The sequence below is a fragment of the Caenorhabditis remanei genome, chromosome III (assembly GCF_010183535.1).
Source record: "Caenorhabditis remanei strain PX506 chromosome III, whole genome shotgun sequence".
Classification (NCBI taxonomy): domain Eukaryota; kingdom Metazoa; phylum Nematoda; class Chromadorea; order Rhabditida; family Rhabditidae; genus Caenorhabditis; species Caenorhabditis remanei.
This window is the reverse complement of record NC_071330.1, coordinates 13,742,751-13,768,763: the sequence shown is the minus strand read 5'-3', so window position 1 is coordinate 13,768,763 and position 26,013 is coordinate 13,742,751. Positions and strand designations below refer to the sequence as shown.

The 26,013-nt window shown below is 38.4% G+C and overlaps 9 protein-coding genes across 9 annotated transcripts; 4 read left to right on the top strand and 5 right to left on the bottom strand.

Annotated features, from left to right (window-relative positions):
- Positions 1 to 6,806: 6,806 nt before the first annotated feature.
- GCK72_011243 (uncharacterized protein) lies at positions 6,807 to 7,096 on the bottom strand (the record flags this gene model as incomplete). The annotated part of the gene is made up of 2 exons (XM_003099500.2): positions 6,807 to 6,894; positions 6,954 to 7,096. 2 exons carry the CDS (start codon positions 7,094 to 7,096, stop codon positions 6,807 to 6,809), a joined length of 231 nt encoding a protein of 76 aa, XP_003099548.2.
- Positions 7,097 to 7,647: 551 nt separating this feature from the next.
- Positions 7,648 to 8,124, bottom strand: GCK72_011242 (uncharacterized protein; the record flags this gene model as incomplete). The annotated part of the gene is made up of 1 exon (XM_053728312.1): positions 7,648 to 8,124. The coding sequence occupies one exon, from the start codon at positions 8,122 to 8,124 to the stop codon at positions 7,648 to 7,650; it is 477 nt and encodes a 158-aa protein (XP_053587889.1).
- Positions 8,125 to 9,225: 1,101 nt separating this feature from the next.
- GCK72_011241 (uncharacterized protein) lies at positions 9,226 to 10,636 on the top strand (the record flags this gene model as incomplete). Its single annotated transcript, XM_003099511.2, has 4 exons — positions 9,226 to 9,546; positions 9,682 to 10,028; positions 10,300 to 10,469; positions 10,521 to 10,636. The coding sequence occupies 4 exons, from the start codon at positions 9,226 to 9,228 to the stop codon at positions 10,634 to 10,636; spliced, it is 954 nt and encodes a 317-aa protein (XP_003099559.2).
- Positions 10,637 to 11,622: 986 nt separating this feature from the next.
- On the top strand, positions 11,623 to 12,847 carry GCK72_011240 (uncharacterized protein; the record flags this gene model as incomplete). The annotated part of the gene is made up of 3 exons (XM_003099503.2): positions 11,623 to 11,703; positions 12,056 to 12,561; positions 12,610 to 12,847. The coding sequence occupies 3 exons, from the start codon at positions 11,623 to 11,625 to the stop codon at positions 12,845 to 12,847; spliced, it is 825 nt and encodes a 274-aa protein (XP_003099551.2).
- Positions 12,848 to 13,616: 769 nt separating this feature from the next.
- GCK72_011239 (uncharacterized protein) lies at positions 13,617 to 14,319 on the bottom strand (the record flags this gene model as incomplete). Its single annotated transcript, XM_053728311.1, has 2 exons — positions 13,617 to 13,958; positions 14,176 to 14,319. The coding sequence occupies 2 exons, from the start codon at positions 14,317 to 14,319 to the stop codon at positions 13,617 to 13,619; spliced, it is 486 nt and encodes a 161-aa protein (XP_053587888.1).
- A 2,053-nt stretch (positions 14,320 to 16,372) lies between these two features.
- On the bottom strand, positions 16,373 to 17,639 carry GCK72_011238 (uncharacterized protein; the record flags this gene model as incomplete). The annotated part of the gene is made up of 3 exons (XM_053728310.1): positions 16,373 to 16,828; positions 17,017 to 17,109; positions 17,589 to 17,639. The coding sequence occupies 3 exons, from the start codon at positions 17,637 to 17,639 to the stop codon at positions 16,373 to 16,375; spliced, it is 600 nt and encodes a 199-aa protein (XP_053587887.1).
- Positions 17,640 to 18,927: 1,288 nt separating this feature from the next.
- Positions 18,928 to 20,475, top strand: GCK72_011237 (uncharacterized protein; the record flags this gene model as incomplete). Its single annotated transcript, XM_003099492.2, has 2 exons — positions 18,928 to 19,257; positions 20,083 to 20,475. The coding sequence occupies 2 exons, from the start codon at positions 18,928 to 18,930 to the stop codon at positions 20,473 to 20,475; spliced, it is 723 nt and encodes a 240-aa protein (XP_003099540.2).
- Positions 20,476 to 21,381: 906 nt separating this feature from the next.
- Positions 21,382 to 21,635, top strand: GCK72_011236 (uncharacterized protein; the record flags this gene model as incomplete). Its single annotated transcript, XM_053728309.1, has 2 exons — positions 21,382 to 21,529; positions 21,574 to 21,635. The coding sequence occupies 2 exons, from the start codon at positions 21,382 to 21,384 to the stop codon at positions 21,633 to 21,635; spliced, it is 210 nt and encodes a 69-aa protein (XP_053587886.1).
- Positions 21,636 to 22,367: 732 nt separating this feature from the next.
- Positions 22,368 to 23,804, bottom strand: GCK72_011235 (uncharacterized protein; the record flags this gene model as incomplete). Its single annotated transcript, XM_053728308.1, has 4 exons — positions 22,368 to 22,472; positions 23,254 to 23,400; positions 23,455 to 23,559; positions 23,607 to 23,804. 4 exons carry the CDS (start codon positions 23,802 to 23,804, stop codon positions 22,368 to 22,370), a joined length of 555 nt encoding a protein of 184 aa, XP_053587885.1.
- Between the last annotated feature and the right edge of the window lie 2,209 nt (positions 23,805 to 26,013).

The following is a 26,013-nucleotide window of genomic DNA, read 5'->3' as shown; positions in this document are numbered from 1 at the left end:
AATGTAGTTTATGCTAAATCTGAAAATCTAAATTTCAGATAATCTAAACAAAAACTCGTTGAGTTACGGTAGAAAATGTCTAAATGTGATTTTTCGTAATGTTTCGAAAATCTCTAAATTTTCGAGTTTTTAACTGATCTCGCTGATTTTTAGCTTAAAATACTTAAAACATTCCTAATTTTCTATGGAAAATGTTTCTGACCGAGTTCCAGAAATTTCTAGACCATCATTTCGAATTTTTCAATTTTTTCAATTTTTCAGGACATCATCCGCAAGAAACATATCACCGCCACCATCCTATTTCAAGCAATCGATGACTTGATGACCCAGTTTTCAGAGGCTCATGTAAGTGAAAGTTTTTGATCTACATAAAAAAATCAATAAATATTTCTTCCAGATGAGCCGTCACTGGCTCCCACCAAGCATCACGCCAATCCTCCGTCTCGCTGCTCTCGAATTAGACAAACGTGACGGTAACGTGACGCCGTCGATGTCACCGAGACCACCGCCCATTCTCGATCGGAAAAAAAGTATCGATATGACACTGGACACTTGTATTTCACAAGTGGAGACAATCATTCATGAAATGGATTATCACGTTGTTAGACTCTATAATAAGGCCAAGGATTATAGTGTAAGTCGGGGATATTTTTAATAGAAAATTCGTACGATTCCACGCTTTTTGAGCTAGAAATCATCAAAATCGGTTGAAAACTCTAAAAGTTACAGATTTTCGAAAACTTTCGAAAATTCCAAATTTACAATTTCTATTATAACTCTCTTTGTTTCAATCCAAACGTTTTCAAACTTGAATTTTCAAATTAAGCGTGATTTTGGCTTTCAGAAAAGTATAATCACGCTCCTTTTCGGTAAAAGTGGGGTCCCGCCACGAAACGTACATTTTGGATTAATGTAGTTTTCGTGGTGGGACCCAACTTGCTTCAAACCTAGACATGATTATACTTTTCTGAACCGTCTTGATGAGTTGATTCTGAGTATGCATATAATAGCAAATTTAAGCTAAACACCTAAAAGTTAAAGCAGTTTTTCTAAAATCAGACATTCGAAAATTTTCGAAATTCTGTAACTTTTCAAGTTTAACACTGTTTTGAATGAAAACTTACAAATTTTATAAGTTTTTCAATAAAAATAATGCAGACACATTACCTTTCAAAACAATAATCTTAGTTTAAATACGCATAGCCATAGTCTCCTTTCAAAGTAGATCAGTTCTGCTCAAAATCACCATAACTTGTCTAGTTTTGACGTAACCGCTTTGAAACTAACATTTCTGAATTCACCACGTCAATCGCTTTCAGAAAAGTATAAACACGCCCACGTTCGGTAAAAGTTGGGTCCCGCAACGAAAACTACAGTAACCCAAAATGTAGTTTTCGTTGTGGGACCCTATTTGCACCAAATATATGCTTGTTTATATTTTTCTTAACCGTCTCAATAAACTGAATCTGAAAATCTAGATTTCAGACCATTTGAACAAAAACTAGCTGAGTTACGGTAGGAAATGTCGAAATGTGATTTTTCGAAAATTTTCGAAAATCTGTAACTTTTCGGGTTTTCAACCGATTTTTGGGATTTTTAACTTAAAAAACTCAGCACATTCTTAACTCTTCATGAAAAATAAAATATGCATCAGGTGGCCGAGTTTCAGAGTTTTCTAGGCCACCATTCCTAAAATCGCCTGAAATCGCTCAAAATCATTCAAATGTTTCGTTTTTTCTAGTTTTTTTCCAGATTTCGCTCAAAAGTTAAAAAAATTTTGCACTTCAAGGCAAATCTGAGCGAGTTACAGTAGTTTGAGTGGAAACTGAAATGTTTAGTTTTTTGAATTTTGTTTTTGAAAAAAATTTTTAAAAAAAAGTTTTTTTTGATTTTAAGCTCAAAATATTCCAGACATTCCAACCACTCGACCTGGATACCGTAACCCGTGTTTCGAAAATCGTGGAATCCATGAAATCGTCAGTTGAGCTGCTCGGCGAGCACTCTTTCAAAGAGGACCGTCCGAATTCGGTGCTTTTTTTCGAAATTACGAATGAAGACATCAAAAATTCCATCCGGAAATCCGATGGGGACGGCTCGTCGGGCTCGTTGAGCTCATCGAAAAAAGTTTCGGTGGCGCCGAAAATTCCAGACGTTTTTAGTGAAGATGAGGAGATTTTGGAGGAGAGAAAAGAGGTGGAAACGGAGATTCAGAAAATTATTGAAAAAATTGAAGAGAAAATTGGAGAGGGAGAGGAGGCGGAGCCAACAGGCAGTCATGGAAGGATCAGTGTGGATGCTAGTGTTTTGAAAGTAGGTTTAGATATTAATTTTTTTGCCAAAAAATCAAAAAATTCATTTAATTTTCAATTTTTTGAGCTAAAGATCAACAAAATCGGTTGAAAACTTGCTGAGATATGAGTTTTCAAACATTTTGAGAAATTTTAGGAATGGTGGCCTAGAAAACTCTGAAACTCGGCCACCTGATGTATTTTTCATTTTTCATGAAGAGTTAAGAATGTGCTAAGTATTTTAAGCTAAAAATCTCAAAAATCGGTAAAAAACTCGAAAAGCTACAGATTTTCGAAATATTACGAAAATTAAATTTTGACATTTTCTATCGTAATTCTGCGAGTTTTTGTTTAATTGATCTGAAATTTCTATTTTCTAATTCAGCACATTGAGACGGTTCAAAAAAGTATAATAATGTTTATATTCGGTGCAAGTTGGGTCCCACCACGAAAACTACAGTAATCCAAGTAGGGGTATACTGTAGTTTTCGTGGTGGGACCCAACGTTGTTCCAAACCTAGGCATGATTATACTTTTTTGAAGCCTCTTAACTTGCTGATTCCGAAAAACTTAATTTCACAAAAATCGGATCACATTTAACCGAGTTACGGTAGTTTTACCAGATCCTGACCCAAAAATCAAAAATTTCAGAATATTGTCATGATTATACTTTTCTGAAAGCTCTTTTTATGCTGATTCTGAAAATCATAAAATAACAGAGTTTTGACTAGAACTGAAGGAGATATGTGAGGTTAAAGTGAAATCTTGAATTTCGAAAATTTTCGAAAATCTGTAACTTCTCAAATTTCCAACCGATTTCTATGATTTTGCGCTCAAAAAATAGGGAATTTTATTTAGATTGTAGAAAAAATATAACTTTGCTATTTCAGAAGCTCATTCAAGAATCTCAACGTCTTCTAGTCTCATACGACTTTGAAAAATCCGAGAGTCGTCGGAAGCGCTCCGTTCCACCGACGATCACGGTGGAGGATATTCTAAATTCAGAAGACGTAAAAATTCAGGAGGTGGTGCCAGTGGAAGCAGAAGTGATGCCTTCTGAAGAGACTTCTGGAGAGACTTCTGAAGACGTCGTCACTCCAGAATCCCAAAGTTTTGAAATTCCTGCAGAATCTCCGATTTGCTCAAAACCTGCTCAGCCCCCACTAGCTTATGAGCTCCCAGATTTCGAGGTGACTGCTCCAAGTGCTCCGCCACCAGAAGACGTTCCTCATCTGAATCTGGAGACGTCAGAGGAGGATCCGACGACTCCAGAAGTCGTCACGCCAAGGGATTCTGAAGAATCCGCTCCAGAATCCGCTCCAGAATCCAGAAGCCGTCCAGCGACTCCAGAATACCCGACGCCCAAAAATATCGCGTCTGGCGCCGACTTGCCGTTCACTTTAATCATGCCGGAGCAACCCGGAAATCCAGAACAATCGGCGGCGTCGTCACCGGATTTGATTCCAGATGCAGATGACGTGGAGTCACTGAATTCAAATTCAGATGATCAGGAGGATTCTGAAGAATCTGAAGACGTCGAGCCTGAGGAATCTGAAGGCATCGATGACGTCAGTGAAAGCGAAGACGACAAAACTACAGTACTCTACATACCGTCGGCGGCGACACCTCAAGAATTGACTCCTCAGGATTCGCTGCATTCTGAATCCTTAGATGACGTCAAGGATTCAGAAGTCGTCGTTCAGGATTCAGAAGTCCCCGCCAGCGAGAACTCGGAGAAAGTTCCAGAAGCCCCTGAAAACGTTGTTGAAAATGTTCCAGAACCCATTGGAAACGGAGATGTGATTCATGAGATTCACCGAGCCGACGACCCGATATCGAGTCATCTGAAGTCTCATATGAACACGGCAAATGGTAAACCCCATATCACTTATCAGGTTAGATAGACATTTTTTTGTAGATTGCACGCATGATTTCCTATTTTTTGAGCCGAAAATCAGCAAAATCGGTTGGAAACTCGAAAAGTTACAGATTTTCGAAAAAATTCGAAAATGTCAATAAATCGTAACTCATTCAGATTTTGTACAAACTAGAAAATTTTATTATTTTTGGAATCTTCGGGCTGAGAGCTTTCAGAAAAGTATATACAAGCCCGTATTTGGTAATGGTTGGGTCCCGCGACGAAAACTACAGTATACCCCTACTTGGATTACTGTAGTTTTCGTGGTGGGACGCAATCTGCTCGAAAATGAGCGTGTTTATGCTTTTCTGAACCGTCTTGATGAGCTGAATCTGAAAATATAAATTTCAGATAATTTAAACAAAAACTCGCTAAGTTACGGTAGAAAATGTCAAAATGCAATTTTCGAATTTTTCGAAAACCTGTATTTTTTCAAGTTTTCAACCGATTATTGCATGATTTGATATTTTTTGAGCGGAAAATCAGCAAAATTAGTTGGAAACTCAAAAAGTTACGGATTTTCGAAAAATTTCGAAAATGTCATCAGATTTTGTCTAAACGAGAAAATTTTTACATTTTCGCAATCCCTGTGTAGAGAGCTTTCAGAAAAGTATAATCATGTCTTGGTTTGCTTCCAGTTGGGTCCCACCACGAAAACTAAATAACCCTGGAGTGGATTACTGTAGTTTTCGCGGTGGGACCCAACTCCAAGCAAACCTAGGCTTGATTATACTTTTCTGAAAGCTCTCGTCACGCTGATTCCGTATATAGACCTTTCTAAAAGTTTGAATAAAAATTCAGAAAGTTATGATGTTTTGAATTAAAAAATTTTTTGTGTTTTTTACACTTTCTAACCGTTTTGGCTGATTTTCTGTGCTCAATACTAACACCCACCCTTTCCCTTCTTTTCTTTCAGACACCGGAAACTTGGAAAACTATTTTTTTCAGTATCCCATCCGTCGATACTACTCCCCGCCAATGAAACGGCGCTCGAAAAGTGAGGATCAGAAGATTCGGGAGACGTTGAAGAGTCGGCCACCGTTCGTTTTGTATTGATTGTTTTATAGGATCACTATTCTATTTTTTAAAATAATTTTTGTGATATTTTCGGAATTTTCAATAACCATGCAGTAATAATTTCTTTTTTTGTCAGAGCAATAAATTTAGTAATTTGTACACAAGAAAACTGGTAAAAATCAATCTTTTCTGAAAACAAAACACATGGAGACACTCTATAAAAGATGCAAAAGAAAATTCCGAGGAGAAAGAATTGAACCAAAAAGTGTTCGGGTGGCGATCAGACTCGTTCCCGACTGCGCCACGGATGTGAGAATGGGTTGCAAGAGGGAAGGGCGTAGACAGGGCGGGGAGAGTGGCGGCGTGTCGAAAAAAATAATGGTCGATTTCTGTAGGTCATGAAGTCCCACGTTTCATAACTGGGTGAATGGCGCAGTGGACAAGATTTTTGGCTATGGTTCAAACAGTCTTTGGTTCGACCCCACTGCTGGTTTTTGTTTTTTACATTCTCAATTTTGGATTGTGATTGGTTTTTGTGCAGTCTAGGATGGTTTTTCCTGTTTTATGACAAATTCGAGTTCAAAAATTCATATATACATATTCTTTTTTCTCCAAAAAAAATTAGAGATAAACTATAAACTAAAATAATCCAGTTATTACCAACTGCGGTAACTCCTTCTCACTGCAAACGTTGGTATCCCTGTAAATAATGAATTCTAAATATATACTTTCAAAAAATAATAACTTACTCCACAATGTAAATAAATCATAGAACCAGAAGAAAATATCAGTGAGAATATCAAAAATACCACCGATTATCATGAAAATAAGGGGACCGAGAAATGCGTCAACAACAAATTCTACAAATCTTTTTAAAAGTTCAGTCAAAAAGTCTTCAGCCATAATAGTAGGGGAAAATTATTTGAATAAGAAGAAATAAGAGAAGAGAGAGAGGGGGAGAGAGTGAGAGAGAAGATAAATAGACATCTGAGTGGAGGGAGAAAGAGGAGGACTAATGCTGACGTGTAACTACTCGTCATCTTAGTGGGGGTTTAGGAGGGAAAAGAGAGTATTAAGAAAATAGAAGAAAATTGCAGTTTTCGCGGGCCAAAAATTGCAAAAAACTGCTTAAAATCGAATTACCCGTGAAACAAAATATACGGGGGAGATCTGCGAAAAAAGTAAAAGAAAATAGGCGCAGAAGGAATTGAACCTGGGAGTGTTTGAGTGGCAGTCTAGGTTGTTACCGGTTGCGCCATGGTTGTCTATTGTTGGGATCGGCGGCGGCAGCGGTGGGCGTGAAGCTTGAGGAAAGCTGCCGACTTTTGTATGCCCTGCTGTCATATCTCTGCAGTGCCTTATTTGGTGTAGAGGGTTACAGTTTTGGCTATCGTTCAAAGACTCTCTGGTTCGACCCCCGCTGTTGGTTTTTGTTTTTTGCATTCTTAATTTTTGATTTTGGTTGGTATTTGCGCGGTCTGGGGTGTTTTCTTCCGGTATAAAAATAAATTCGAGTTCAAAAATTCATTTACTTAATCATTTTTTTACAGGTTTATACGGAATTATATATCAAATGTCAAAAATCAAGTATTAATCTCATTCTCGATAATTCCATCCGCCTCGTGATCACATTCGTCCTCTATCTTGTTGCACACTTCACATAGAAGATCTCTGCAACATTTTTTCATGTGAGAACTTATTTTTAAAAAAGTCCAAAAAATAGAACTTACTTTTGAAGAAATCTCTCGACTTTGTCGCTAATCCAGTTGTAAAGTGCGATGAAATATGGGTCGAAATAACGAAAGACATTAGGGAAAAGTCGGTCGAAAATACACCAGAATAGAATAATGTGCCAATTATCGACTAGCCACATTTTTTGTGTTGGTGAGAGGGGGAAAGAGACTGTAGGCCGTCGTGCGTCTGTTGGCCAGATGACCCCTCATAAATTGATTTTCGGACACACACTATGGTCCCGGGCTGTGTAAATAGTCTTCGGAGGAATGGAGGGGATCTTACGTTGAGGAAAAGGGGTTAATGAGCCCGGTGGGTGAAAAAGATTTGGTGGGGTGGTTTACAAAAAAAAAAAAAATAAGACCCGGAAAGAATTGAACCTAAAAGTGTTTGGCTGACGAGCAGACTCGTTACCGGTTGCGCCAAAGGGGCGAGAGGCAAGGGCGGCAGCGAAGGGTGTACAGAACGCGAGGGAGTGGTGGCGCGGTAGACAAAGATGTGCGGCCGGTATTTATACGCCCTGCCGACAGCTTCCTTCAGTGTACGACTCGGTGTAGAGAGTTACAGTTTTGGCTGTCGTTCAAACACTCTATGGTTTGACCCCCGCTGTTGGTTTTTGTTTTTTGCATTCTATATTGTTGATTTTGCGCAATCTGGGGTGCTTTCGAAATAAATTCGAGTTTAAAAATTCATTCACTTAATCATTTCCAACAACAAATAATTCTTTGGAATCTCTATCGAAACAGTATCACAAAATGGGCAAAAAATGTAATGATAGTAGAAACCCATATGCTTCTGAACACAATTACCACATAGACTATGTCCACACCTTGTCAGGATTCTTGGGTTACGGGATTCAGGAGATTCTGAATAGTCGATGAGACAGAATCCGCATTGGGAGCCACGAGCGTCGTAGAGTTGATTGTAGTCTTTTTGAAGCCAGATTTTGGAAATTGAGGTCAAACATTTGGTGAGGAGGATAGTGTTCCAAATAGCCATTACCAGAGTTATAAGGTCTGGCGGGGTGGTCTGACGGGGTTCAAAATTATTTTGTACAAAGATCTCCACTTGCTCTGGAACACTTTCATCATCTGTAGCCTCCGTATTCTCCAAGATATCCACCACCGAACAATTCTTCGTAAAATTAGAGAACCATTTGAACTTTCCCATTGTCCAGGTGGTTTTCCGGCAGAATGGACAAGAAATCGTGCATATTATTACCATTTGGAACATACAATCATAGCATATTGAGTGACCGCAAGATAGGACTCGGGGTGTCACGGTATCACTGTATTCGAGTAGACAAATCTCACATTCAGGGGGTTGAAGGGGTCTGGAAGCGAGAAAATTTTGAATTTTTGCTGAAATTTATGAAAAAAATTGTTGAAATTTACCTTCTCCTCGCAGTTTGTTTCGAAAACCGTCGATTGCCCAGAAAATCCTCTAGCGCTGGGATAAGGTAGCTCAAGACTAGAAGTAGTGAATACAGTAATAGCTTGTAGATTAAACTTGAAAACCACGCGAACATTACTTATTGATTTCTGCCGCTGTGTGCTGTGGAGGGTAAATAATAGTGGATGGTCTCGAGGAGGGCAGCAGATGGTGGAGAAAATGCACCCTATAACAGGTGACAACTGTTTTATTGGAGCAAAACCCCTAAAAACCAAAGAAAACACAATTTCATAAAAGCAAAAAACAAAAACCACCAGCGGGGGTCGAACCAGAGAGTCTTTGAACTATAGCCAAAAATGCAACCATTTACATCAAACAAGTAACTAGAAAGGGTGGAGAGCAGGGCGTACAAAAGTCGGCTGCTTCCCTTTTTCTCATAGCCTCCTCTGCCCCCCGCCGCCGATCCTAACAACTATGGCGCTACCGGTAACAACCTAGACTGCCACTCAATCACTCCCAGGTTCAATCCCTTCTGCTCCCATTTTCTTTTTCTTTTTTCGCAGATTACCATCCTATATTTTGTTTCACGGATAACTCAATTTTAGGACGTTTTTTTGCAATTCTCCCACCATTGTTAGTCTTATCTCCATCTCTTCACCAGCTGTCCCTTATTACACAGTACATACTGTATAGACCGCCTCTCCCATACCATCTGCCACGTCATAATTCTCATCATTGTCTGGGCAACCGTTCATCACTCCACAGCCCTATATTTACTCTCCTCTATTCTTTATTCTCCCAAAAATTTTTGTGCCATAACTCGCCAGACTCTCCTCTATTCTTATTCTCCCAAAAATTTCTGACTATTGACCCATAACGATGATCTGGCCGGAAATCCTATTTCTCGCCCATCTCCCACTTACGGGTGCCTTCATCGGTGCAGGCTTGAAGCACCTCTACAGTAACCCAAATGAAAATTCAAATTGGATTACTGGAGGAGCCATCGTTGCCACAAGTCTCCTGCTGGCACTAATTATCGGATTAGTGAAGTGGCTGGTGGTCAGATCCAATAAAGAGACCTGTCTACTCAAAAGATGTAAAATTGATAGAATGATTGGCTACGGTGGAATCGCATTGTGTGGTGTTGTCCCAAGAATTTTGGTTTATTTTTTGGAAGTCAAAGGAGATTACGTTTTTCATGTAAGTATAAAATTTTGATTACTGTAAGTAGGTTTTGGTCAGTGTAACTATTTTGGTCAGTGTAACTATTTTGGTCAGTGTAACTATTTTGGTCAGTGTAACTATTTTGGTCAGTGTAACTCTCAACATTTTCAGATCCACTACTACCTAACCGTTGTCTCCCTTATAACCTCCTTCATCTTCTATTTCCTCTTCTCTCTCACTTCCCAAAGATACTGTAACCGAATCAACAGTGTCCTCCACAAAATCGCCCATTTCATCAACTTTTTCGGTCTCATTGTGATTCTAGTCGTCACCTCGCAGTTCATTGTTGGACTACACCTATGGGTGATCGCTGGTTATCACTTGGGATACTTTGTGATGTGTTGGGTTGGGATTCGCGAGTTTCTGGGAGTTCTGGGAGGTGGGGCGCTGGTTTTGAAGGAGCAGGAGGAGTCGGATGAAGAGAAGACGCCAAAAGTGTTGGAGAAGGAGCCATTGAGGTAAGTTGGGGGAGCCAGGGAGCTTGGGAGCCTGATAGCCTGATAGCCTGATAGCCTGATAGTCTGATAGCCTAATAGCCTGATAGCCTGATAGCCTGATAGCCTGATAGCCTGATAGTCTGATAGCCTAATAGCCTGATAGCCTGATAGCCTGATAGCCTGATAGCCTGATAGCCTGATAGCCTGATAGCCTGATAGCCTGATAGCCTGATAGCCTGATAGCCTTGGAGCCTAGAAACCTGATAGCCTGATACCCAATCAAAAATTCCAGACTCGATTGCAAACTCTGTTTCATCACCTACTCCACTACCACCCATATCCCACGAATCCTCAAAGAATGTGGACATACCGTATGCGAGAAGTGCGTCGACATCCTCCTGAAATCACACAACGGACAACACGTCTTCTGTCCGTTCTGCCAGAAGGTTACTGTAGTCAATGGTAGGTCAAAGTCAAAAATTTCGGATTATGAAAGGGATTTGAGACTTTCAGGTGCTGCCAACTCGCTGCCAAAGAACTACGAGACGTTGGAGGCGATGGAGTGGAGAGATGCAGCGCCGAGTGCACCGGAAGAGTATATCGAGACTGATGTGTGTGAGGAGGACTGAATCGGAAGTTATGATAAATGTGTGTGTGTGGAATTTTGAATTGTGAATCTTCTTATTTACTATTTTATAAAAATACAAAAACTGAATAAAAATTGAATTGAAGTTGTTGATTGCTTAAATCTTTGGTACCATTGTTGTTGATGGAGCCAGGGAGCCTGATAGCCTGATAGTCTGATAGCCTGATAGCCTGATAGCCTGATAGCCTGATAGCCTGATAGCCTGATAGCCTGATAGCCTGATAGTCTGATAGCCTGATAGTCTGATAGCCTGATAGCCTGATAGTCTGATAGCCTGATAGCCTGATAGCCTGATAGTCTGATAGCCTGATAGCCTGATAGCCTGATAGCCTGATAGCCTGATAGCCTGATAGCCTGATAGCCTGATAGCCTGATAGTCTGATAGCCTGATAGTCTGATAGCCTGATAGCCTGATAGTCTGATAGCCTGATAGCCTGATAGCCTGATAGTCTGATAGCCTGATAGCCTGATAGCCTGATACAAAATATTCAAAATTACACCAATATCTTATCTGCGTTTGTCGGTCCTTTTTAATCCATTTTTGAGTCTTCCAACCCAATACCGTCCTCCTCCTATCCCTTTTCTTCCCAGTGCACATCTTCCTATCTCCCGCCATTTTTTTTGCTCCGCCCCCTTACCACCCCACAGACCGTCTGGTCTTCGCCATACCTCTTATTCTTCCCTTCTTCCTTCTCACCGCTCATTCGACTAGCTGTTCTATCCAGTCCTTTCGCAGAAATGATCACTCTGCCCGTTGCGGTCACACTCAGTTGGGCCTGTCTCATTGCTGCACTACTTTTTACGATATACGGAGTTTATATCGGCGAACTTGGAAATGTATTAATACCGATTGGGTTCTGCCTTTTGTTCTTTTTCGTTTGCCTCTGCATCTTTATTCGTTTGTCATATAACCTAAATAAATGGCAAAGGAAGAAACAAATCGGACAGTTTGTACGACGCAGGAATTGTATGATGATTGGATTCGCAGCGGTTTTTTTGATCTCAATGGTTGGAAAGGTTGTTTCGTTTTTCTTACGGAACACTACAGATGTAAGTTTGAAGCATACTTTCAAACCGGGCCAAGAGGGGCGTAACTCTCTTAAAACTGAGTTTTATGAACTGAAAAATATACCAAAATGTAGATCTCGGCGAGTTCTATGCCTCTGATTGAATAAGGGCCGGGCCGTGTCGAGAAAAGGTGCCCGCGGCACACTAACAATCCGCCATCCGTTCCGTAGTCGGTCAAGGATAAAGAGCTCGTCGAGATCTACATTTTGGTATATTTTTCGGTTCATAAAGCCTATTTTGAAGCGAGTTATGCGCCGGCTCATGTCGGCCCGGTTCGGCCCGGCATGGTTTAAAGATCTCCCATCAAAAATCAATAAATAAATCAACCTTTCAGACCAATCCGCTAGTTCTTGTCTTATTGATCCTTGCCGTCTACTTTGGCTTCACTGTTGTTTTCGATTTCACTTACTACAATGACTGTTCAAAATGCGATGCAGACTTTTGGGCGATCATTTCGATTATCGCTTCTCTTCATGGATTCCTCCTCTACTACACTGTAATCAAAGCTTTGGAACTGGAAGGCTATGTCCGTTTTGTTATGATTATGTGGCAGGTGGTTTTCTCGGTTTCCGCCGCTACCAGTTCGATTGATATCTACATTTATGCAAAGGGAAATATTGGAGTGCATGAGGAAAGGAAGAATAAAAAGAAAGAAGAAGTTCCGTTGGAGGAAGTGAAGGTGGTGTCGAAGCCAAAAGTCGAGGATACTGTAAGAAAGCCATTGGAGCTAACAGAGCCAACAGAGCCAAGAGCGCCAGCAGTAGTTACCCTAATCACCGAGCGTTTGGATTCTGAAGACTCAGATTCTGCAGAAGAAGATTCCGCAGAGGAGGATACCATGTAAGTAACCCCAGTCCCCGATTTCCCCAAACCCTCCCCTATTTCCAGCCCATACTGCGATACCTGCTACGACGACTACAGTGACTCCAGAATCCCAAGAATTCTTACAAAATGTGGACATACTATCTGCGAGGAGTGTGCTAAGGGTCTCCTGAGAGGAAATGGTATCAGGTGTCCATACTGTAAGAATATCACGTTGGTTAACGGACTGGTCAACTCGCTTCCCAAGAATTTTGCGTTGATGGATATCGTCGAAAGGGAAATGAAGAAGTATTATGTTGAGTGAATTAAAACAATTGTTACTGTTTTATTATAATTACTCGAAAGTGAAAATAAAGTTGTTAACAATAAGAGCATGAGTTTTCAATATTGTGGGTCTATAGTTACAATGACCAAAAACCAAGTTACAATGACCAAATTTTTTACTCCGCTCCAAAAACTCCATTGGCAGACACCTAATTACTTAACCGATTTTTTTCCCAGAATACACTGACCTAGACTCCGCCTCCTTTCACCACTCCGCTGTACACAATATGGCTCACTATCAGTGGGATTTCTGGTCATAATTCTAATTAAACAGTCTGTCCAATTTGTCAGAGAGGAGGCTGAATTGTGTTGAATCAATCTAAGTTATCTTACTATGGGAGCTTGATAAAAGTAGAAATAAAGTACATATCTGTCATATTTTGAATAATAACAGTGACCTAAATAGTACACTGACAAAAATTTAAGTTACACCGACCAAAATCTAAGTTACAATGACAAAATCTAAATTACACTGACCAAAATCTAATGTACACTGCCCAAAATCTACATAAGTTACACTGACAAAAATCTAAGTTACAGTGACCAAATTTTTTTTACACTGACCAAAAACCCATTTAGTTCTTCAGACTGTCAGATAACTTATATCTAATGGACTCTCTCTCTCTCTAGAGTCTGATAGTGTTGGGACCTGAACTTCATACGGATTATTACATGAATGTTATTGACAACTACATCAAAAAATATAAATTATGGTCTGTGAAAACAGATTTTATTCTCAATCAAGATAATTATTGAACAGTGCACTTTCCTTTCTTTTTCTTCTTCCCTCTCCCAAAATTTTCCTTCACTTCCGCTTGTTTTATGGTCTCTTCATATGGACTTTGTATCTTCATCATCCCCAACAAATCTTCCCGCCTTTTTGTCTCTTCAGATTTCTCTGATAATTCCAAATATTGCATTCTATGACCATGTATTTGAACTTGTGGTTTCCAAATCCTAACCAACAACTTGGTACCGTCCAAATTCCACGATTCATCACTATCATCTTCTCGAAGTGACGGATAGTGGGAAAAGGAGATGTATCCATATTCTTTATGATCGGGCGTTACTAGCGTCTTGCTGGTGTCCTCCTGAATATAAAAAGATAATATTCCATTTTTTCCAGCAAATAAATCTCACATTTTTACTCTTCAATCATATCAAAAACTCAAAAATATCTCCCTCCTGCATGACATGAAACACCTGGGAAAAGATTTCATACTTTGCACGAAAGTTTTTTATCTCGAAAAAGAACGATCGACAGGTTACAATAACATCTTGTGGACCATCAACTTTCAGACATCTCACTTGAAATTTTTTGTCTATTTTCGGAGAAAGTTTCCAGTCGTCCGGAGTGATTTGGAGGGATACGGGAGCATCAGAGAGGGTGAATTCATCTGACTCACAAGAAGTGTACCCCGGCGGGATTACTGGTTCTGCGAATATTTTCATGGAGAGAAATGAAAATGAAATAAGGCAAAATATGAAATAAAAAAGTAAGGAAAGGGAGCAGGTTTAAAATGACGGAAAAAGTTCACGATCAATCTAAATTAACATTTTTAAGAAGAAGTACAAAGATGAAGGAGAAGTAAAAGGCAGTGCAAAAATTTGGTCACCGTAACTTGGCTTTTTTCCCACTGTTCATACATACAGTACTGAGCATATAGAATGCGACACTTGCAGTTTTTAGTTGAAATGGTCAACTTTGTGAGGGTGACACGGCCTCCCTGATAGTCTCACAATATTGAGTATTTTAAATACTTGCAAATTTACGGCCCGGCCCGGCTTCAAAAAAGGGTACCTATTTTTTTCCAAATTTTTAAAAAATTTTTTGAAATTTTACATTAAAAATTTCAATTTTTTGATGCATAACTATCGTTTGATTGAATTCTGAAGTATAGTCAAAAATTCGACATTTTTGGGAAAAAAATTTAAAAAATTCAAAATTTCGTTCAGTATTTCAGTTCAAATTTTTCAGCCGGGCCGTGGAAACTCTCGTCACGGCCCGGCCCGGCCCGTTGCAAGTATGAGTATTTATGAACTATACAGATCAGAAGTAGAGCTTCATTTTTGTAGTTGACAAAGTGGGCGAAGCTAACAAAAAGTTGTCAACTATAAAAATGAAGCTCTTTTTGTGATCTACAGTAGCGAACATAGGTGAGGGCAGATTCATACTTTCATGTGTATCTCTGCTGAATCGTGTCCGTTTTGCATAATCTTTTTTTTGACAGATAGCTGAAACATTCAGTAATAAGAAAATATGTTTTTTGAAAAAGTTAACATTTTAAATTTTATCGATAATCGATTTTTCCTGACCGAGATTTGAAAATTCGAAAAAAAACTTTTTATTTTTCTCTTGGAGTTTCTGAGTTTTTAATGTCAAAATGATGGAAAATGTATAAATAAGCAAAAAATTAGGTTGAATTAGTTTCTTAGTTCCTGAGCGTCGTGCTAGAGCTCCAGAAGTCAAAAGTGGCGTCCTCGGGAAAATCATCATAACTCTTCAAAAAATTATCCAAATTTGCCAAAACATGTACCAAAAGGCGTGTTTTGAGTTCTTCTACAAACCAACATCAAAAAATCAAGATTTTAGAAAAAATAATTTTTCAAATTTTTTTCACTCGAAAATTTTTCATTCCAATTTTTTCCTGGATTTCCGATATTTTCTGGCTATAAAACGAAATATACGTTTCAAATACTGCATGCAAAGTGCTTTATCACAAATAATAAAACACATCTTTGTGTTTTTTGTTCGTTTTATAGCCAGAAAATATCGGAAATCCAGGAAAAATTGGAATGAAAAATTTTTGAGTGAAAAAAATTTGAAAAATTATTTTTTCTAAAATCTTGATTTTTTGATGTTGGTTTGTAGAAGAACTTAAAACACGCTTTTTGGTACATGTTTTGGCAAATTTGGATAATTTTTTGATGAGTTATGATGATTTTCCCGAGGACGCCACTTTTGACTTCTGGAGCTCTAGCACGACGCTCAGGAACTAAGAAACTAATTCAACCTAATTTTTTGTTTATTTATACATTTTCCATTACTTTGACTTCAAAAAATCAATAACTCCAAGAGAAAAAAAAAAGTTTTTTTTTGAATTTTCAAATCTCGGTCAGGAAAAATCGATTATCGATAAAATTTAAAATGTTAACTTTTTCAAAAAACTTATTTTCTTATTACTGAATGTTTCAGCTATCTGTCAAAAAAAAGATTATGCAAAACGGACACGATTCAGCAGAGATACACATGAAAGTATGAATCTGCCCTCACCTATGCTCGCTACTGTATACTCTTCATAAAAATCAATACTGTGAGACTATCAGGAAGACCGTCTCACAGTCACAAACTTTTCCATTTTCAACTAAAAACTGCAAGTTTCCCATTCTTTATGGCCAGTACTGTAACTATAGACCCACAATATTGAAAACTCATGCTCTTATTGTTAACAACTTTATTTTCACTTTCGAGTAATCATAATAAAATAGGAACAATTGTTTTAATTCACTCAACGTAATACTTCTTCATTTCCTTCTCGACGATATCCATCAACGCAAAATTCTTGGGAAGCGAGTTGGCGGGTCCGTTAACCAACGTGATCTTCTTACAGTATGGACACCTGATAGCATTTCCTCTCAGGAGACCCTTAGCACACTCCTCGCAGATAGTATGTCCACATTTTGTAAGAATTCTTGGGTTTCTGGAGTCACTGTAGTCGTCGTAGCAGGTATCGCAGTATGGAATAGTATCTTCCTCTGCAGAATCTTCCTCTGCAAAATCTGAATCTTCAGAAACTGAAACCTCGGGGATTAGGATAACCACTGTTGGCACTGTAGGCTCTGTTGCCTCTTTTGGCTCCACCGGCTTTCTTACAGTATCCTCTGCTGTTGGCTCCGGTTCTTTTGCCACCACCTCCACTGACTGCAGGGACACTTCCTCATCCTCGTCATAAACTTCTCCCTTTGCGTAGATATGATATCAACTGTACTCGCGGCACCAAATAGTGAGAACACAACTTGCCACACTAAAACCACTTCGCGTATATCCCCCTCAATTTTCTGAGCCTTTTCTATGGTATGGTACAGAAAAAGTGCATTGAAAAAGAGGATGAATAGGATGGTGGTGATAAAGTCGGTTTTGTGTTTCACCATGCCCAGACGGTACTTTTTGTCGAATTTCGCAGCGAAACCGATGTAGAAGGCAATGATCAATGAGAGGAAGAAGAGGGGCGAGATGGAGTCCTAAAAACATGAAAGAGTTTAATTTTCGCTCAATTTTGTAATTACAGTACCACAGTAAAAGGTTATCAACTTTGTCTGTTTTCAGTGAAAAATGACCAACTTTGACAGTATATTTCGGTGTCAACTGATTGTCGGATAAATTCAATTTTGTATGGATTGGACAGAGAAAAAATATCACATCATTTTTGTAACTGACCATTTTTTTGTAGAGACATTACCATGAAAGTTACTGGATGTCACAGTGGAAAGGTCCAAAATTTCGCTGACATGACTTTGATGACCTGTAACTTTTATGGTAGTGTCCCTACACAAAAATGGACAACCACAAAAATTATGTACTATTTTTGTTCTGTCGAAACCATATAAACTTGAGTCTATCGGACAATCAGATGAAACCGAAATACACTCTCAAAATTGGTCATTATCCACTAAAAACCGCCAAAGTTGAGAACCCTTTGAGTGGTACAGTACCAACTTACAGAAAATCGAATTCCAATATAAAACGAGTAAACTTTTCCGATTACAGACATCACAAAAACCGATACAAACCCAATCATCATGCTATTTCGGTCTCGGTGGAACTTTAAAATGTCCTTCTTTTTCTGCCATCCATTGAAAAAATTCGAGTTGATCCAAAAGAATGAAATATAAATTATCACGCACAAGATATGGAACACGAGTGAAATTAGTGAGTCCGGGTAACCTCTTGGTTTGAAGTAGTAGATGAAGAAAGCCATGAGGGGCAATAAAACAGCATAGCCAAAAGAGAATATAGCCACGAAAAAGCCCGTGAACATATTTCAGGAGGACCGTTGTGTGGGTGGAATGAATTGGGCAGACGAATGAGAATAAGAATATATAGATAAGGACCGGCTGTCATAGGGCAGAGTGTACATAGATAAGATACTGGTGCAGTGGGAAAACAATATATATGGTTGGATTGTAAAATTTGAAAGAGCTACCGATAGAGGTTATATAAATTGCATAGTAATAAAAATGTGAAGATCGATTCAAAAAGCCGACAAACGACCTATTTGCTACTCCGGCAAATGTTGATAGAGAAGGTCTACAGACTTTTAAAAACCCCCAATTAAATCAATTATAGCCTATCTAATTATCACGGCAAACTACATACAAAAGTACTCTGATCTACAGTACCGGACAAAAAAGTATCAATTTTGGCTGTTTTCAGGGGAAAATGACCAACTTTGACAGTGTATTTCGGTGTCACCTGATTGTCCGATAAACTCAAGTTTATATGAGTTGGACAGAGCAAAAATAGTACATCATTTTCGAAGTTGATCATTTTTTGTAGGGACAATACCTTGAAAGTTACAGGGTGTCAAAGTTATCCACGGACTAATTTCATAAGCAAAATTTTGGAGATTTTCACTTTGACAACCTGTAACTTTCATGGTAGTGTCCCTACAAAAAAGTGGCCGACTACAAAAATGATGTGCTATTTTTGCTCTGTCCAACACATAAAAAATTCAACTTATCGGACAATGAAATGACACCGAAATACACTGTCAAAGTTGGTCATTTTTCACTGAAAACCACCAAATTTGATAACCTTTTGAGTGGTACTGTATATCTCTTCCCTGTAAACTTTGACCGATTTGTTTCCCCTCCTTTATTAAATATTTCCCGCCGCCGCCTGACTGACATATTTTTAATACTTTCTAATTGTTTTCTTATCATCCGCCCACAGTCTCAATCTTCTTTTTATTGTTTCCGGTCACTATCTCCTCCTCCTTCTCCTTCTCCTGCTCCTTCTCTTGCTCCCCCAGCTGCAAAAATTTCATTTTCCCTCTGAAAATGTGTCTCTACACAAGCACATTCCTGCTGATTCCACTTATCCTAACAATTTATTCATACTTCTGGCTAATTGCCGTCAGTGAATCCCTCTCACTGGATGCTCTCCGATCTTTGAAAATGAGATCCATGATTGCCGTGATTCTCCCGGTCTGTCTTCTGATTGTCGCCGTCGTTTGGATATTCAAGTCTCGTCTGAGTGCTGAGCAGAAGAAGAATCGGGTTGGGATACTTGACAGATGCAAGAAGAATATCACGGTTGGGGCCCAAGGAATTGTAATCACAACGGTGGTCGGGAGGTTGTACGCATTTTGTGTAGTGGATAACGCTTTTGTGAGTTTTGTTTTTTTTAAATTGATAGTGAATGCGCTTTGGAAATGTTTGTCTGAGTAGCTCATATTGCAGTCTCTTGCCGAAATTTTTGGTCGGTGGAAAAATTATGGTCATTGTAAAATTTTTGGTCACTGTACATAAAAACTATTTTGTTAATCCTCAAACCCTAAGTTTTAAGCCGTCAGTCTTAAGGCCTAAGTCTGATTTTTAAGCCATGAATCTTTACTATTAGAGTCGTAGCCTTAGAGGGTATAACTTTTATTTTAATGAATCCGAACATCGGAACACATAGACAGACATTTTCTACGTGTTGGGTAGTTGGGATCACATGGGTTTTCAAAGTGCCGTGGAGTGCGTTTGCAACTTTTTTTTTAATAATTGGAGGTTTGGGGTGTTTATTAATAAAATCAAGCATTTTTCAGTCCTATTAGGCATATTGTCCCGATTTTGAAATTTCAAAATTTCAAAATTATTCATAGAATCCCACGAGCCTTATTTTTTGCGTACATTGCTCCAAACAAGTTATTCGTTTTTGTAGTTGGCGACATTTTGTCAAGACCCTTCCTAGATAGTTATACCTCAAAAAGCCAGTGATTACTGTACTTGGATCGCCCGTATACAAAAATTGTTAACTAAAGATTAGTGATCTAGACTTGATCTACTTACATGCTAAACTTCAAAACTCTAAAACTTTCTATGCTTCTAGAATTTTTAGTTTGTAGTTGTGTAGATTTTACACTGACAAACTTTTTACACTGAGAAAACTTTTTACACTGACAAATCTTTTTACACTGACAAAACTCTTTACACTGACAAATTTTCCAGAACGTCATCGGTTTCCCCCTCGTCCTTCTCACCACCATCGTCTCCCTCTACTTCATCTTTATCTTCAACTCCGACTTGAAATGCAAAGCCGACGAGCACTCGAGTCACCAAAAGAAGCACAGTATCTCCATGTTCTTTCAAATAATTGGCTCTCACGGTGTCCTCATCACCTTCATTATCACAATGATGGGCGGAGTTCATTTATTTGTCGTGTTTTGGCAAGTGCTGCTAACTTTTGTGTTTGCAACAAGTTACGTGGATATTCAAACGATCGAGGTGGGACGATTGAAGTTGAAGAAGAGATATGAAGAACCAACGATGAGTGCAGTGGTGGCCGTGCCGATGGTCAGAAGGACAGAAGAGGGAGGATCGGATAATTCAAATTCTCGGTAAGGCCATAGATTTAAATAGCCTGATAGCCTGATAGCCTGATAGCCTTAAAGCTTTAGTTTTAGAACCTTAGCTTTAAAGCCTTTAGCCTAAGAGCCTTAACCCTGAGCCTAAGAGTCTTGACCTTAGAGCCTTAGCCAGTCAAAACGAGTCGAATGCCTATAATCATAACTTTTTAAAGCTAGATTTAAGTTTCGTCCTGCCTTGAGATTGCTCGGATGTGGTTTTCGGGATAAGACCCGCAATTTGTTAAGCAGATTTATTTTTTTAACAAAACACCCGAGTCATAACGTTCATGTTAAGCTTAAAATCATCACTTTTGATGGAAAACTCACAAAGTTACAGAATTTAGAAAAAAACTATGAAGTTTCGATTTTTTGTTCATGGTTAAAAACGAGGCCTGATTATATTTTTCACTGTAAATAAATTCAAATTTTTTCAAACATTTTTCATGAAAAAAACCACTCGAATCCACCAAAGTCTCAAACTTTTCGAAAATCTTCACTTTCATAAATCAACCATATATCAGTAGGCTTTATTCCATTTTGATTTTTAGGTAAATTTTTGCATTCAGCTCACCAAGACGCTTCGAACGAGTATAATCATGCCTATGTGTAGAGGTCCCACCACGAAAACTACAGTACCTCTTTCTATCCCCCAGCCTAGTCATGATTATACTCATTCGAAGCGTCTTGGTGAGCCGAATTCAAAAATTTACCTAAAAATCAAAATGGAATAAAGCCTACTGAGATATGGTTGTTTCAAGAAAGTGAAGATTTTCGAAAAGTTTCGAATACCTGTAACATTGTGAGATTTTGATGGATTCGGGTGGTTTTTGGGCATTAGTTTTTGAGCATTAGGCCTAAGACACTCAACTCTTTTAATTCCAGCCCCGACTGCAAAATCTGCATGCGTGAATACAACGAGTCAATCATACCCCGAATGCTATCCCAATGCGGACATACCATCTGTGAGGAATGCGTTGGAAACATGCTGAAAACCCGTAACAACCAATTCGTCAGCTGCCCATTCTGTCAGAGAGCCACTTTGGTTAACGGTAAACGGGATTCAGTTAAGATCTATTTGAATAAGGGGTTTCAGGTCCTGCAAATCTTCTCCCAAAAAATTTCGCATTGTTGGAAGTGATGGATAGCAGTGTTTAAACTTTATTTTTCGAAAAAAAGTGTAATTGTGTCCCAATAAATAGATATGGATCCGAATTCATCTTTAAAGAAATTATGACTTATAAAAACTGATAAAAATAGGAGCAAACATCAGGAAAGAAAAAAAATAAACTCATAACGAAGGATAGCAACAAAAAATTGGATAGAAACAGAAGATACAGTACTGGCCATAAAGAATGCGTTGAAAATTGTCAACTTTGAGAGTGTTCAATATAGATTTTATATGGATTGTATAGATCACAAGTAGAGCTTTATTTTTGTAGTTGACAACTTATTGTTAGCTCCGCCCACTTTTGAGATTCGCCTCTTTAAAGATGGTAAGTCCGTGAAGCACGCTATTTCTCACTGCCGGTTTCAAAGGCGCATATCTCAAAAGTGGGCGGAGCTAACAAAAAATTGTCAAATACAAAAATGAAGCTCTACTTGTGATCTATACACTTCATATAAAATCAATATTTTAAGACTATCAGGGAGACCGTCTCGCACTCACAAACTTGACAATTTTCAACAAAAAACTGCAAGTGTTCTTTATGGCCAGTACTGTAAAGATGGTTATTAAAAATTTACATGAGAATAATTTTTTTAATTATGGACCTATTCCCAAAGTAGCAAGCAAAAAAGTATATTTTTTACTAGTAGTAAAAAGTAGTTGTTTTGCCTTTTTTGCTATCTTGTGAATAGATTCATTAAGTTTTTTATTGTCCCAATGTATTATCCGGGATCATGTTGACCATTTGGCACATTTGGATCTTGGTAATAAAAAGATTGCAGATAACCATCATATAACTGCAGCACTTGTTCTTGCCGCACGATTTTCTATAAAAATTTTGATTTTTCGTCACCATTTTCGGTATTATTGTTGTTTTATTCCCATGAATATATTAAAAAACTACTAGTAGAAGGAATACACTTTTGAAATTTCTAGAGATTTCCACTGCCAGCCAGAAGCTGGAAATCTTTGCCCGCTCCTTCTAAACGGGGTTTGGGCTTAATTCAACAAAAAAAAGGCGATATGAAAACGCAACCCCTCTAACAACTGCGCTTTTCAAGGGAAGGCCACCGACTCGGTCTGGAGATATGGGTCGTGACCTATATCATTGGACCTGGTATTCGAGAAAAACGGGGTCAAAGTTTCGACCCCTAACAAGTCATTACCTTCCTGACGTTGAAGAAATATCGGCGGCAGCGTGGTGTGTACCAAAACCAAATTAACCAAATTTAAAAAACCAACAAAAAAAATAGTAATCCGGCCGGAATTGAACCAACAAGTGGTTGCGCCTTGACCCTCTCTGCTACTCCCCACTAAGGTAATGACTTGTTAGGGGTCCAAACTTTGACCTAGTTTTTCTTGGTTACCAGACCTCGAGGGCAAAAACTGAATATGTATTTGGAATCAGCGTTTTCTCAGCTTTCCAATGATATAGGTCACGTCCCATATCTCCAGACCGAGTCGAGGGCCTTCCCTAGTAAGGTCAACTATGATTTTTTTCTCCCACCGGCACATACTTTGAGAATTGTTCACATATTCTTGCTATTTTTCAAAATAAGAATATTTTTTTAAATTTCTATCTTTCCGACAAAAATAAAATAAACTCACAAATTCCTTTTCCATCACTTCAACTCTTGTTTGAACGGTTTCCATTTCATATTTCTTTTTACTCTTAGCTTTCGCAAACTTGTTGATGGGATTATTTAAATAATCCTGTCCTGCAAGATGGAAATTGGTCTCAGCTTGTTCTTTTGCCTGAAAATCAGATACTTAATGCTTCAAATCTGAAATTTTCAACAAAAAACTTACAGCTAACTGTATTTTATAGTTTTCATCATTACGTGTTTGTCCGAGAACATGGTTAACTTGTACACTCAGAGGATCTCTTCCAAGAGTTCCTAAAAGGAATTGCTTCTAAAAAATTCCAAAAATTCGCAGACACATTTTATACAATGTCTTACTTTCTCATTAATACTTGCTTCATTTTGCTGGTACACTGGTTTAAGCTCTTCCAGTTTTGCAATATTTGCGTACAGCTCTATTTTTCTCTTTGCATAACATCTGTTTTGGTACACCCTATTTCTTGACTGTAGTTCCGTTGGCACGTTGTTTCTTCTGTTTCCTCTTTTTTTTCTTTTGGCAGGTTCTTCGACTTCCATTTCATCGTTGTTCTGAATATTGAAAACATTTAGTTTTGAAATGGTTCTTACAACTGCGCTCCACCGAAATTCCCTTGAAAAATGTCTATTTTTCTCTGAATCTCTCAATTTCGCACACAATTTCCTTCGGTTTCGGTAGAGCGCTGTTGCTGTGCTAATATGTAGTTTTTAAGTATCCGTGTTACGCCAAGTATAACATTTAATTTTTTTTGTTCTATGAAAACGAAAAATTCAAATGATTAAGACAAATTGCAACGCTATACCAGGGGATTGTCACATGACGCCAAATACAGATATTAATTTTCTAGTTAACAACTTTGGGCTTCCCTTAAACAGTAACTAACAACCAACGTAATTTTTCGTTGGAGTAACCTTTTTCAACAAATATGGTACCTTTAAAGTAATGACCATAATTCTAACAACTTTGACGTTTTTTCAGTTGAAAATGACCAGAGCGTGTTACGGTATCACTAATTGTCCCACAAAGAAAATTATGTACAGTAGCGATCATAGGTGAGTACACCTGCATACTTTCATATGTATCGGAGCTCTACGTTCAATCTTTATGATTCATTAAAAATGTTCATAATGTGACATTCAGAATTACTATGACACACTCTCAAAATTGGGCAATTTCAACTGAAATCGGTAAAAATTGATAGCTTTTTTGTCCGGTACTGTAGTTGTTTCTATATCAGAAAAATTTACTAGCTAAGCTAGAAACCGAAAAACAGAAAAAAATTATAAAAATTTTTGGAACTTGGAGTTCGCAGATGGACTCACTAGGGATGGATCCGGAGTCAAGATGGAGTCACAGGTCGAGACATATATCACTAGAACCGAAATTTTGCGCTGATTTTAAATCTGTAGTCCAATTTTTCTAAACGATCTTGTGAAAAATGCTATACGCGTTTTTGTGGCTTCCCAGTGCAAAAATGAGCATTTTCAAGACTCCCAAAATTTACGTTTTTCTTATTTTTTTCTTATTTTTTTCTATTTTTTATGTTTCGTACGTATGAGTTTCGGAAGTAAAGATGATTTTTGCATAGTTCGATTTTAGAATTTATGTTCAGATAAATTTTTGTGGAGTTTCCAAAATTTTTCTGAAAATTTTCTAAAGTTCCAGCACAAACAGCAATACAATCTACATGATTGGATATACGCGTTCAACACAAAAACATTTGAGAAAAATAAGGATAACGTTATTTTTGCAAGTCTTGAAAAAGCTCATTTTTGCACTGAGAAGGCAAAAAATAACTTTTTCCACAAGACCGTTAGCAAAAACAGATAACAGATTTGAAATCAGCGCAAAATGTCTGTTCTACTGGTACAGTACCGGACAAAAATCTATCAACTTTTGCCTTTTTCAGTTGAAAATGTCCAACTTTGAGAGTGTGTCATAGTAAAACTAACTGGCCCACAAAGTGAATTATTATGGGATCGTACAGACCAAGAGTAGAGCTCCATTTTTGTAGTTGACAACTTTATTGTGCGGACGCTCCCTAGAGAGTTATGGTCATTTTAAGACGAGAGCTTAGAAATCGCGTTGTTCTGCACTGAAATGGGTCGATTTGAAAGAGAAATTACTTTGATGATATGAGACTTGCTAGCAGAGTTGAGCGGAATTCCGCCTTTCGCCTTCCGCTTTCCGCCACTTTTTTTCTTTCCGCTTTCCGCTTTCCGCCGAAAAATGTTTTATTCCGCCTTCCGCTTTCCGCTTTCCGCCGAAAAATGTTTTATTCCGCCTTCCGCTTTCCGCTTTCCGCCCAAAAATTTTCCTATTTCCGCTTTCCGCCTTCCGCCTTCTGCTGTTCAAAGATTTTTTTAACAAAATTTAACCCAAATTTAACCAAAAAACAAAATTTAACCCAAAATTAACCATTTTAGTGTTTTTTACTACAAAATAAGGCCAAAATCGTATTTTTGAAAGCGACATTGTGTTCCGCCCTCCGCCTTTTGGCATTTTTTTCCATTCCGCTTTCCGCCTTCCGCCTTCCGAAAAAAAATTTCCGCTTCCGCCTTCCGCTCTCCGCTTTCCGTCAATATTTTTTAAATTCCGCCTTCCGCTTTCCGCCCAAAAATGTTCATTCCGCTTTCCGCCTTCCGCCTTCCGTCATTTCAAAAACCGCATTCCGCTCAACTCTGCTTGCTTGGAATCGTCCGTACAGTAAAGTTGTCAACTACAAAAATGGAGTTCTATTCTTAGTCT